This window comes from Mauremys mutica, chromosome 4 (genome assembly GCF_020497125.1).
Source record: "Mauremys mutica isolate MM-2020 ecotype Southern chromosome 4, ASM2049712v1, whole genome shotgun sequence".
NCBI classification, from domain to species: Eukaryota; Metazoa; Chordata; order Testudines; family Geoemydidae; genus Mauremys; species Mauremys mutica.
In genome coordinates, this window is record NC_059075.1 from 15,500,298 (window position 1) to 15,513,801 (window position 13,504).

Sequence of the window (13,504 nt, forward strand, 5' to 3'; positions counted from 1 at the left end):
GGCAAATAACTTGGATCTCGCTGTGAGCTAACTGTTGATTAATACCGACTTAATAGCTGCCATTTGAATACACTTCTAAATATAATCTACTGAAATGTGTGTGCACCGGCTAATGTTTACAAAAATGCTGCTGCCAATGATTATATGACACCACTCAAAATATTATTATGTATCTACAGAGATGTCTTAAGATCAAGGGGTATGTCCAGGCCAATTTACAATCAGACTTATCCTGTAAACCAGTTTATAGAAATGTATTGACAGAGCATTAGAAACGTTTGGTGCCTGACATTTTTTCTTGGTAATTATGCAATATTTTATTTCTATTGTTTTTGTATTTATGATGAAAAAATAAATACAAAAATTTAAAAAATATTACATTAGCTGCCTTAACATATTTTGAAAATAAAACAATCTGCACTGCTGCTTTTATCCTACAGAGTTCAGATTTTGTGCATGTCTCAGATAATTTAACAACATTCTGAGCCAAATTCAGCTCTGGTTTAAATCCCATTGGCTTTAATAGAGTGGCATCTGTTTACATCAAGTCTGAATTTGGTGCTATTTCATGTTTTCTTTATCTGGAATTTCCGGGGTTGAATATATAGGTGGACAGATGAAAGAGAATGCCAAAACTTACGGATTCCAGTGTTCTTTGGAAATCCTATAAAGACTGGAAAACATGATGGGAAGTATAACGTTGGAGTTCTCTTCTATCAAACTCATGATGTATTCATTATTCCAATAATACAGCGCCCTTTCTGCCACCTTTGATGGGGAGGAAGGAACAAAACCCATTACCAAAAAATCCGTTATCTACAAATTTGTTATATTTTACAGAAAACATGCCACAAAACAAATAGCATCAGAGCCAATCAATGGGTTATCATTACTTTCTAAATGAAATCTCTATTTTATCCAGGGCATAACTTGTTTTAATGTAAGGTGGTCTTTTAAGGTAAATATAAAATAAATTTAAAACATGATTAATGTTAAAATTAATGTGTAAGTATTCAGTCTCTGATTTCATTGTAATTTCTTATTTGGTGAAAGGTTGCGTTGAACTAAAATCTATTTGGATCACTTTTATGGTCAGAGTCATATGACCTGAACCCAGGGTAAGTGCAGGGTACCTGCTGAGTCTTGCTTCAAATCCTTGTGTCCCAGAGAAATCAAAGGGAGCCAAGAGTATGGAGTATCTTACAAGAGGTGCTCAACACTTGGCAGGATTGAAGCCCAGGGCAAGAGGGGGTTGGGCTAAGGTGGCTTTAAGCTAGGATTGCACCCTCCTGATTCTAGGCTACTCTAGGGGCTAGAGCAGCTGCTGGGATAATTCAGACTGCCCTGCTCTCTGAGTTGCAGCAGTCTCCATGCCTACCCCGACAGGTAAGGAGCATTGCTTAGAATCACTGAAGCACTGCATCCTGTCACCTTGCCTCTAACACGCCCTTTCCCCCAACCCACCTTAGCCCTCCTTTACCTTGAGATGCAAGTTTTGTGCTGTTATGTGAATGGACTCTAAGATCTCACCCTTGGAGTCTCATCTTTTTTTTATTTCAATCTTCCCTGAGTGTAGGGACTGCTACTGTAACAAACCCGTCCATGGATATACAAATAGTAAGTATGTTCTAATCAGTACAATGCAAACTCAGCATTTAGGCGTCTGTTTTGTATATTCCCAAGTTCTTAGAAACTATATGCCTGTTTTTAAAAAATGTACTTGTATTACTGACCTGAAAATGAGGACTCGAAACACACTTGGCAATTTGTTTAAATAAAGGTTCCTGAATTTTGACAAATTGTGAAGGTTCAATCACATCCAAGATCTCCTCCAGCTCCCCAAGGAACATGACCTAGACACAAGTAATTGTTAAATTCAGAACTCCTCAACTCTTGTATTTGCAATTTATCGGCTAAGTTTTCAACCAGGTCTCAACCCATGCTCTAATTCTACAGGCACAAACAACAGAATGTAGTCATCCACTTTATTTACTGATGAAGTCAGATAGTTAAGATATCTAAATGTCAGGATTTGCCCCCCACAACTAACAGCAGGCGCAAAATTAGAGAACAAGTTTTCAAAATTTTGCACTCTAAGACTAAACACAATTAAACAACGGGAACCAATTTCTGTAGCTAATTTGCAATGAACTTAGAGCTAACCATAGTTGTATTCATACAGCAACAGGCATGTTTCTGTAGGTTACAAGTGTTATAACCCCCACCGTCCCCACTCCCAAAAAAAAAAAAATTAGGCCCTAATCCTGCACACACCTTTCACATCCATATGACATATTTGTTCCTCTGGGGACAGAGAGGTTCAAATGACTCTGAAGTGCTGAAGGATTTGTTAAACAGTAATGGCTGCTAAGTGGGAGAGTGAACATAAGTAAGAGGGAGAAGACAAGACTACATTCGAATCATGGTTTAAAAAGAGGAAGGAAAGCCTTTGACCTGCAAGGTGTTGAACATCCTCAACTTCTATTAGCTTCCATTCTCAGCATCTCATAGTATTAAATCCCAAACTGAGTGACTAATTCTATACTCAGTAGTTCCTGGATCTTGCCTCTGACCTATTATTATTTGCTGAACACCAACACATGCTTAGTGTTCTATTTACAGATTATAATGTATGGTCTTTGCCCTAAGGAATTTACAGATGACACTGGGTACCTGGGGTGAATTCCTGGTCCCAGTGAACACAATGGCAAAACTCTCATTGACTTCAATGGGCCAGGATTTTACCTGCTAATTAAAGGATTCATCTTTAATTGCTTGTCTTTTGGGACAAAACAAAGATGCTCATGTTGTACCCATAAATATCAGTGTGTAAACTCAGATTTGCAAAATCGGGTAATCATGCAACTAATTGCCAATCTACGTTAGAAGCTAAAATACCTCTAGCCCAACTCTGAAAATGTAGGCTTGACACAAACGGCTGCAACTTGTCATTGAATTTTTCCACATAAATCCACAACATTCACTTTTGCTCTCTTTATATGAAGAGCCACTCCCTCATGAAAGAACACTTATATTGGCATACTACAATATAATGCTTAATTTGCCAAAAGAGCTGATGACTATCATCAGCTTGACACCTCTCTTTAGTGTCAAAATTATGTCCAACACAGGACAGTCTGAACACAGATAATCACCTGTAGGAGCTAAACAGACACCAAAATCCACAATAGCATTTAAGAATTGTCTATATTATTTACCTGAAACTCTCTGGATGTTCCTGGGAGAAAAGTATCTTTAACATTTATCTGTAGAACTATCAAACTCCTTTACTGAAGTCTTAACAGCAACATAGAACTTACCTCTTTCTGACTGCAGGTTTTTGGCCAGAATTTCATTAAACCTCTAATGACCTGAATTACAAATGAGAAAGCAAATTTTACATTAAATTTTACAATTTCACAGATGGGAAAACTGAATGTTTAAGATATAAAAAAACAACCAAAGAAATATTTACTGGCTCTGTGAGTGAAGGATCTTTCTCCAGAAACTGTACTATACAATATGCCAGCTGTGAAGGGGAAAAAATATATACACATGAAATTATGACATTTTTACTGAGAACTCAAAAGACATGTTCAGTATTAAAAAGAACAAGGAATCAGAACAGTTCATTATGCATATTATTCTAAATCGTAAATCCTATTTTAAACCGTGCGTCAGGGGAATTTGCAATTGCATCCAAAGCTGCAGTTAACAGCAAAGAACAAACAAACAAACGAAAAGTGAAGAAAGAATATGTCCAAGTACATTTTGAAACCATTTGAACTTTATGGGTTCCAACTGTACTCATGTAAGCAACATTTTGAAAGGCTCATTGTTCTGCGAATGTGTTTCTTTTACACTTTTAGCAGCATCAGCATCATGACAACTTACATGAGATGAGCCAACACAGTCAAAAACTGGCACAAAAGACTAAGAAACCAAGGCCAGAGTGCAGAAATTAGGATCAATTTAGAGCCAAAGTGCAAAGAGGGTGAGTGTGTAAAGAATTACCAAGATAGAAAGACTAGACAGATGACAGTGCAAGAGACAAAAACAACCGAGACCTCTAGCTGCAGAATCAGGGCCTGGATGAGTGGGGAAGATAGCCTCATTAGAGGGGAAGAAAGATTGGGAGTCTGGAGGAAAGCCTCCAGAGTTTCAGTGCTAGACAATATGTTACAGGTATATAAAGGTTATCTGAAACCCAGATATCTATCTATCTATAAATTCCACCAGATTTATTCTACCAAATGCATTAAGTCTACCAAATACTTATCTGTTTCATTTTTATTCCCCAGGACAAAAGTTTTCTGCAGGGTTTTTTTTTCTTCATTTAGAAGATTTTTTTGGCTAAGCAAAAGATTTCCAAAGCAATCAAGCATACTGTTCTGTTTTAACCAAGCAGAATATGTTTTTTATAATTTCTACCTGAGCATGGAAGAGTGATAAACTCCTGACAGTATGTAAAGGAATCAGCACCTTCACCAGAAACTGTTTATGCTCTGCTTTAAGAGGTAAAGCAAAACCATTGATAATACTAGAAATAAGAAAAGAAACATTGATTAGCGACATCACAGAAAATTTACTTGTGGTCTGAACAAGTAGTTTTTAATCAAAGTAATTACACAAGAAGATAGACTGCAGGTATTATCCTAATATGTGTTGAACCTTTGCACTAGCCACTGTTCAAGGTACAGTTCATTCTAGTCATTGCTATATAGTAGTTATGCTCTGACATGAGAATAACTATGTGATCAGTCATATAGTTTTGTTGCCTAATATGTATGACCATGCCTATTTGGTTGGTAAATTAATGAGTTTAAGGTGCTCTTTGGTAACTGACTCTTGAACTAACTACAATTAGACTGGCTAGCAACCCACTGAAACCAACACACTAATAACTGTTTAGTGTGCTCAAACAAAATTTGCTATGTACAAGTCAGAATGAAGTGCACAACGAACAATGTAAGAAAAAATTGTACTTTGTAATGTGCACACAAATCCTCTTTGCAAAGAGGTATGCTAAGACTTAATCTGTGCTTAAAGTTAAGCATGTGCACAGATCTGTTTTCAGGATCAGAGCTTAGGGTTATATTTTCCATTGACCCCTGAAATTTTCAGCATAGCTGTCTGAGATGGATTATTATATAAAGATTAATTTACCTTCCTAATATTTCCAGGAGTTCAGCTACACCATTGAAGTGTTCAGTTTCATAAACAAACCTATCAAATAAAGTTAAAAAAAATTAATAAATAAATATATAGTTTCTTAAAACATTTATAACCCAACAACCGTTTCCCCCAAAAACTTACCGTAGAAAAATATTGTTAATCTGTTTTCGGATAAATGCTCTAAGACCAAGGAACTTGCCATAAATTCTGTGTAAGACTGTTTTTAGGTAGTCCCGTTCTCGAGGGTCTTCACTGTCAAACAGCTCCAAAAGCTGTTGTAAAAGAAAACATAATTTAAGAATCAGATGACTAATAAGAAATGTGAATTGGCTTTATTTTAAAAATCTTATACAGTTTACATACGATGAGCTAGACTACATATGTGTGAGGGCACACAACTGCCACACAAATTTGTTGCCTTCATTCTTAACAAAAATAAAATAAATACACAATAAAAACTCTGTATTAAAAGAATTAAAATCTAAATAAATTAAAATAAAACTTTTGACAAATACAGAAACTGAAAAGGAGCTAATTAAACTCGAAAGGAGTCAACACAGAGGTGAGGTATTCAGTCAACTGTGTGACTACCAGCCAATGCACTCTGTAGAAAATGTACTGTGGAGTGTTTATAACTCAAGTTGCCACAGTCAAGCCTGTAAATATATGAAAACATTTATCAATTATTCCAATTCTTTCTTGTTAAGCAGAGGACTTGGACTGGTGACATTCCAGAGATGGTATATAAAAAAAAAAAAAGAGTTTAATTGCAAAATATGAATACCAATTCATTAACACAGTCATGTCAATTTAATGCCCAAAATTTTTAAGGGCCTGAACTGAAACAGGCATACACTGTACATATATGTAATGCATGACTTTTGAGCCCACTTGTGTTTTATGAACACTACCAACTCTCTCAAGCTGTTTTTTCTATTTTTAATTCAATTTCAAAACTTTTAAACAAACAGTTTGACTGATGTTTGGTCAGGGGTTTTAAATATTATCCTCTAAGGAAGAGCTTCCCTTTCCCTATTGATTCCATCATCTCTCCTACATGCATCACTCCCACCACCCACCGTTGTTTACGGTTCTGTATGTATACTTTATCTTATGTTGATTTCACAGTGGTTGCACTTAAAACATTTCTTTGATTCTACAATCTATTGGGTTGAGAGATAATCTCAGTTCTTAATATGGGGAATACCAATAAAACTGGTGATCTCTCACAAATCAGAGGGTTTTTTTCCAGTGCACCTATGGTATGCTTCTTGTTGCTGGGACCATGTTTTTCTTAATTGTGTCTAAAATGTCACATCACCACCTTTGATCTGAACAATAATAACTACAATAATAAAAAATATGTGCAGATATAGAAGTGTTACAGACAATGTATAGTTAGTGGAGGGAAAAATCTAATAAAATGTAATATTTACATAGAAAATAGTAATCTAAAAATAGTTAAAGAAACTGTATAATAGGGCTCCTGACTTTAGTCAGCCACAAGAAATTGCAGACACTTTCAAAAGTTCTCTAAAAAAGGAAAAGGAAAATCACAGTTTAAATAGATCCTTTTCAGCTGTTCAGTGAATATTAATTAACATATGGTTTTAGGGCATGTTACTGTATATACTTAGAAGGAAAAAACAGCACAATCATATTATGATTGGCAAAAAACATTAAACTCTGACTTCAAGAGTATAATATTCTTATGTTTAAGAAGACATATCTAAGCGGATAGTGGAAGCTACAACACAACAACAGTGTGTTGTCAAAACAAAGTGGATGGGGGGGGGACGACCGACCAAGGTAAGCAATAAAGTGAAAAGAAAAATAATTCAATATGACAATTCAAAACACACTTCAGAACATAGGCAAGGCTTCCAGAAGAAAGCAAATATTTAGAGCCTTGGCAACTGAAATCATCTGCTCTGACCGTAATAGACAGGATTTGGAGTGAAATAAAAAAAAATAGATAAGGAAATCTCAAAGTGACAAAAATAAATAAAGCAGTGTATTGTTGACAACTAGGAGGAGTTGTCTCCCATTTGTACAAACTACAAAGACTGTTCTCCAAAGAGCTGTGTCTGTTAATCAAAAGCTACCAGTGGAAACAAAACATTAAATTGAATGGTAGAAAACAAATTCAAATTGCCTTAGATTTACTGAATAGTTACTTGTGTTTGACAGTACTGTGCTTATTAAGTGTCCCTTTAATATAAAAACATTAGTTATTTTGGCCCAGATTTTTAAAGGTATTTCAGAATTGCTTAACTCAGCATTGCAATGCCTAACTGATTTAGGAGCCTAAATCTCATTTTCTTAAACGAATTAGGCACTTAGGAGTGCAAATCCCATCAACTATTAATGGAATTTTGGCTTCTAAGTGCCAAAATCACTTTTCAAAGTGATATTTAGGCTCCTAAATCAGTTTGGCTTTGCAACATGAGTGCAGTAATGCCTAAATACCTTTAAAAATCTGGACCCTGATCACATAATACTTGTAATTCAAGGCTCTAATCCTGTAAAGAGATGCATACGTGCAGGTCACTTTGCCTGGACAGAGACTAAACATTGATAGGGCTCTGCACAGGGATCAACCTACAACTATCTTTGCAGGATTGGGGTCTTATATGACAGATGCTTGTAATGGGATGACTCACCATTAATTTACATGTTCCTACGGAACTAAAATATTAAAGTCTGGTATACTCGATCATTATAAATAGCTGAATATAACCCCCATCCTACACACACACAAAAATCACAACTTTAAACGATTTCTACAATCAAAGGTCAACAACAGGTCAGCCAATCTTATCAGATTTCAATTAGGTGTCTTTTTAAGATAACATCTTGATTTTAAGTTTATATATTTGAGATGGACTGCCTTTTATCCAGAACACCCTCCGCCCCCCAAATTTGTAATTTGACATTTCTCTCATAGTGATGGAAGGTTCTAACAATTTAAAAATAATATTGCTCTCTTTTACAAGTCAAACACTGTATGTATCAAATCTCTTATCTGTAGAAATTAAGGTAATCTGAATCATCAGTTCTAATGATCAGATTTCAGATGAGTGAAAAATAGTATGTCACAGGCCCCATTTCATAGTCACATCCAGCTGGAAAGGTGGACTGATATAAGTAGTAAAATAATATTTTTTCCGATAACCTTAGTGATGTGTGTTCAATATTGCAGATTCCCCATGACCCCAGGCTCTTGTACTTGCACTGATTTCATTCAATTCTATACTACGTAGGTTCTTGTACTGCCATCATCACTGTAATATCTGAGTGCCTTCCACTAGCGCATTATAAAAAGTGACTAACAACTGTCACATGAGGTTCATTCTCTGTCTCATCCTTTCCTCAAGGGGAAAACTGTACTTGCAGAGTACTAGTATGTTTTGGCAGAGTTTTTTGCTCTGTGTTGACATAAGAGAAGGGGTGCATCTTGCAGTTAGAATGAAAGGTGGTGAGGTCTGTGACAGTCTTTCATTTGTGGGAGTTTGTTCCACAGTCTTAGATTGGCCCTTGCAAAAATTCTGTCTCCTGCACAGGTGAGCTTTACCCTTGTCGCATTATTGCCATCATAGTCCTGTATACCCTTATGGGCTTAGGCTCTTTTACTGTAACTTCTCTTATCTCTTTGGCACTTGTTTCACTATTTATTCTGCATCCACATATTGCACATTTTCTTTTCAACAACAATCACAGCATTCTCCTTGTACAATTCAGAGTATAAAAGAGAGTGAAGATAGGTACAGGTTCAAGACCTGTGGTTTAGAACATTCAAGTCTGTGACAGATGCATGTGAGCTTCCTAACTGTTTTACTGCTTTGGATAGTTCCGTAGCTTGTGATGATTAATACAGTATTCCCTGCAGTGAAGGATATGAAATGGCAATTTCATGAGGGAAATTATGAGTTTTGTCAGCTGTGCTAGAGAGGTTATACACAAAATCACTATGTTGAATTAGTTCTGCCCTAAAAGAAAAAACAAAACCCCACCAAATTACACATACATAAATAACTGCCTTCCCTTCCAAAAAATTCTGAATTTCACCTAAGGTAGAAAATAGCAGGAAATGTTGCAGATACAACAGGATTTTAACTTTTTGACTGCGAATTGGTTGTACGGCAAAACGTTTAGATTTTCAGTTTTATTGCACAGATCCTCTTGGGAAACATTGTTTAGGCTTGTCAGTATCAATTTCAATTACAGGGCTCAAAACATAGTAAAAAGACATGTTCTGATATATGATGTCCAATTTGTCTTTAGGTTTTAACAAAATAACAAAAGGTTATTTTTAAGGACAGGTTGAATGATTTCCATAATTTGCATGATTATGATGATCACATTTCTAGTTATAATTAGTATAACGGTAAGTACAAATTGCTAAAGAGACACCTAGAGCAGAACATATGGGTAGGGGATACTTAATTTTTATGTCTCTTAGCAACCTCTGCCTTACATTTCAGAATAGATGTAAGACAACTTTCGAAATGAAATGTTAAACTCTAAACATCCAATGGCACAGCACTAGGTTTGTAAATATGTACATATAAAAAGTGACTGGTATTTTTCTCATTCTGAAATTAAAGCCATTCCTCACTAGGAATAACTTCATTAAAGTTTCTCAAATTTTAAAAACAAATTCAACAATGAAAACATAAGTAAAATAATGTCATAGGTTAAAATTACCATGGAACAATATTCACTGAACAGGTTGAATTTTATAAAAGTTTCAGTTGCTGTCTAGTATAAATGTCTTACAGTAACCTAACAAATCCTTATAAAGTTATAATTCTAAAACCAAACTGACCTTAAATATACGATTGCAAGTGCAATATGGCTTTAATAGGCCAGTCAATTTTAAATGCGAAATTTACTTTTTACAAATTGAGGCTTAACTTGTGATTTAGACAAAACATCCATTTGAATTAATACTCATTCTATCTAAAAAAAGGTACACAGCTATTTTTAAGAAGTCTATCACCTAAACCACAAGGCAAGAATAATCTGATTCTCAACAGGGATTGTGATATACTGTCTCATACATATTTAAATGTGTACTATTTCTCGTTTTAAAATTCCCTCTCCTAATAGTTACCACTCTTTCATTTGGTATACCATTATGGATGACCAGATGCTGAAACCCTTCTTTTGATCCACATTCATACACTAGTGCAACATTATGAAAGGATGACAAAGGTGAGTGTCCTGAGGAAGAAGCATGAGGGATAAGCATACCTAGGATGCTGGGTAAGGGTAGAAACATATAACGAGAGTACAGAAGCAATGTTTCTCTAAAATGGAGAGTAGGGCACCAGGATTCTCTCCACAATGATTTGGCTAGGTCTGAAGGGAAAAGAAGTGAACAGTAGTCTCATACCAAATATCCCCTAAAGAAAGCCTTGAAGCAAGCAACTTTGTCTTCTTGGATCTCCACGAGGCACAGAATGGCCACTCTAGGCAGATGAGCCACAGGCTGCAGTAGTGATCAGAGTTGCCTCCAACTCAAATCATTGTTTAGCCACCTCTTCCACCTTGCTGATCAGTCAACATGAAGAGAGATACTGGCTTCCCTAGGCAGGTCTATTAGCTTAGGTTAGGAAGCCACTGCTGAATCTACCTTTGGGTGAGAGATCAGAAGTTATGGAAGTCTGGGTGAAGAATATAGATTCTAAGGTTCTTTGGCAGGATGGGCATAAAAATCGAGAGAGACTCACCACATTTCCTTCATCATTATCCAGAAAGGAAGAATCAATTCTGAGGCACTACTTTGGAGGAAAGAAAGCAGAGCCTCACCTCCTCCTTTGAGAATTTCTGAAGAGATATTCAAGTTTTGTAGCAATATGTGATTTAAAATACCCCCACCCCCAGTGACCTTCTTAGAGTTTGCTAAGGAATGGGGATGGGACTTCAACACAGCAGCAATTATTCTCCATCCTCTCCAGGAGACCCCCCTACCTAAAAGGAAGGAGGGAAAATGAAGAATGATGCTTTTTTTTGGCCCTGGGGTGGAAGAAACTATTGGGGGGATTAGGGAAAGAAAGGGCTCTCTTGGGAAGCTTTTTCGGAGAATCCTTACTAGGCTGTTGATTATGGATGAAAAGACTTTCTCAAGAAGATGTGTGGGATCCTGAGAAAGGCAAAGTATCTCCTATCACTTCTAGCATGACTACTATCTAACTCTTGGTCCTCCTAGAGGTTCTCTTTCTGGTTGTATTCAGAGATTCCACACAAGTCCATGGTGGGGGAGAGAAGCACGAAAGACAAATGGACCCACTGCTGAAAGTTGTAGGGAAGAGGCAAAGTAGGGTACTTTTGGGTTTTCTTCCTGGGCAAAGTTTTCTTTACCTTCCCATATTATGCAAAGCTTTGCTGAGGTGTGGAAGAAAGCTAGTTCCTCAGAATGCACCGGGAAGCCAGCCTGCACACCAAGAAGACAAAGAACTAGGTGCAGAACTCCAGACTGGCTACCATTGGCAGGACTGACGGCCTCCCTAGTTGAGTCATGCTGGTGGCAACCACATCATCAAGATAGAACTAAATTGTCAAAGAATGGAAGTTTTTTTCCCCCATTATTGATACTTCCCTTCCTGTCCTTCTAACAGACCTTGAACTTAACATGGCCTTTAGATTTATTTCCACCACGACCACCACAGCATCAGTGTTTTCAGTACAGCTCTAGGAATGAGTTTTCTTAATGAACTTTTGCCCTTTCTGCCAGCCCTCAAACAGCTATTGAGCCAGAATGAGAATATTTCCATATTTTAAAAGTGATATTTTAACAATTTTAAAGCCAGTCAAATTTCAGGCATAAACAAACAATCTGTATTTAGTAGGTTTTTTTATACTCTATAAACACTATTTATCAAACTCTATGGCCAAACCTTTATTTTTACTCTGCCACAATTTCAATTGAGTTATACAACTTGTAAGTCAAATTTCTTAAGTGAGTTAACAAAAAAAATGTGGAGACAAATTTAAATGATGGCTAGACAGTCTCACTCCAATGCCAGAAGGCACCATTGTGGATCACCTAGTCTGAACTTCTGTGATGGATCGATATTCCTCCCTCTGCTGGTCTGAATCTCTTTTATTGTTACCCACTTACCCGTTATTGTGGAAGGGTGAAAGAGTTACACATTTTACTTTCAAATAAACCGGTTTTAGGAATAAAAAAATCATTAATATTAAGTATCAAAAGCATGCTGACAGTTTTAAAGAAAATGAGCCTGCTTACCTGTAATACAAATTTCTGATCTATGTACTTTTTGGCAATGCTAGGTTGGAATTCTTGGCTTTCCAAAAATCGTATGAAAAACTCATATACAAGCTGCAAGAAACAAAATCACAGTTTATTCTATGATTTGATTTTATTTTTATTTGTAAAGTTTCCCAGCTTTTGTTCCTAATGCACTAGACTAGAAAATGCCTATGTTTTGAAAGACCTTATGGATTTTTTTTTAATTTATTAAGGTATTACTTTAGAGCTAGAATTAATTACATGATCATAACACGTTAATCTTGATCATTTAACTCTAAGTCAGAGGAATTTCATCTTGATTCCCACTAAGAACAGGCATTATCATCTTGTAATGCTTGTTCATTGAGTTGTACAGCTTTCTGGAGCAATTGGCAAGCACATTCTCACTGTCCTCTGGACTCCTGAAATCATACAAAATAAAGGCCATTATGATTTTGAGAGAGTTGGTGAAACAGTATGGAAACATTTAAATGTAACTAGAAACTGTTCACTGTAGCATTCTGCTACAGATTGAAACACTGCAGACTAATGCAGAATGAGATCCAACTCGCTGAGGAGAATTAGCCCTGGACTAGAGATACTTGCTCTCACAAAAGGCCATATCTGCCTATATAATTCAGAAGAGACTGCAACTGACCAGACCCATTCAGATAGTATACAACAAGCATGTAACAAGGCAGAAGGAAGCAAAGTGTAACAGATATTATCTAGCTCTCTTAGGAAAGCAGCTATGAGTAGACAGATGAGTTGTAGACTGCTGTCAATTCTCCCTATCACACCTTTCCTAGGAGACCAACCATTTTAAAATGTGCTCCCTTCCAGTTTTTGAAAGGATAAATATTGGTGTTGAGAGAAAAAGGCAAGCTAAAAATGAATTTAAAAGGAATCTACAGCTTTTCCATGCAAACTCCACTATAACATGATACTATGGCTGCTTCGCCTTATTGAGAGTTAGTGATTTCTTCTTAAAGGAAACAACAGGGAGGTCAGAGGTAAGGAAAAGTGCAAGAACTCTATATAATTCAACAGTAGGTCAACAGGAAAGCACTT

The 13,504-nt window shown here is 36.4% G+C and overlaps 1 protein-coding gene across 11 annotated transcripts in view; it reads right to left on the bottom strand.

Annotated features, from left to right (window-relative positions):
* Window positions 1-13,504, bottom strand: part of PPP2R5E (protein phosphatase 2 regulatory subunit B'epsilon) — a 129,401-nt gene that overhangs the window by 6,500 nt on the left and 109,397 nt on the right. For all 11 annotated transcript variants that reach the window (XM_045013984.1, XM_045013981.1, XM_045013982.1 and 8 more), the window contains 8 exons: window positions 12,431-12,523; window positions 5,317-5,447; window positions 5,167-5,226; window positions 4,432-4,540; window positions 3,476-3,529; window positions 3,321-3,371; window positions 1,734-1,853; window positions 641-768 (listed from right to left, as the gene is read on the bottom strand). In XM_045013984.1, coding sequence (XP_044869919.1) covers window positions 641-768; window positions 1,734-1,853; window positions 3,321-3,371; window positions 3,476-3,529; window positions 4,432-4,540; window positions 5,167-5,226; window positions 5,317-5,447; window positions 12,431-12,523 — 746 coding nt within the window. The remainder of the gene's footprint in view (window positions 1-640; window positions 769-1,733; window positions 1,854-3,320; window positions 3,372-3,475; window positions 3,530-4,431; window positions 4,541-5,166; window positions 5,227-5,316; window positions 5,448-12,430; window positions 12,524-13,504) is intronic.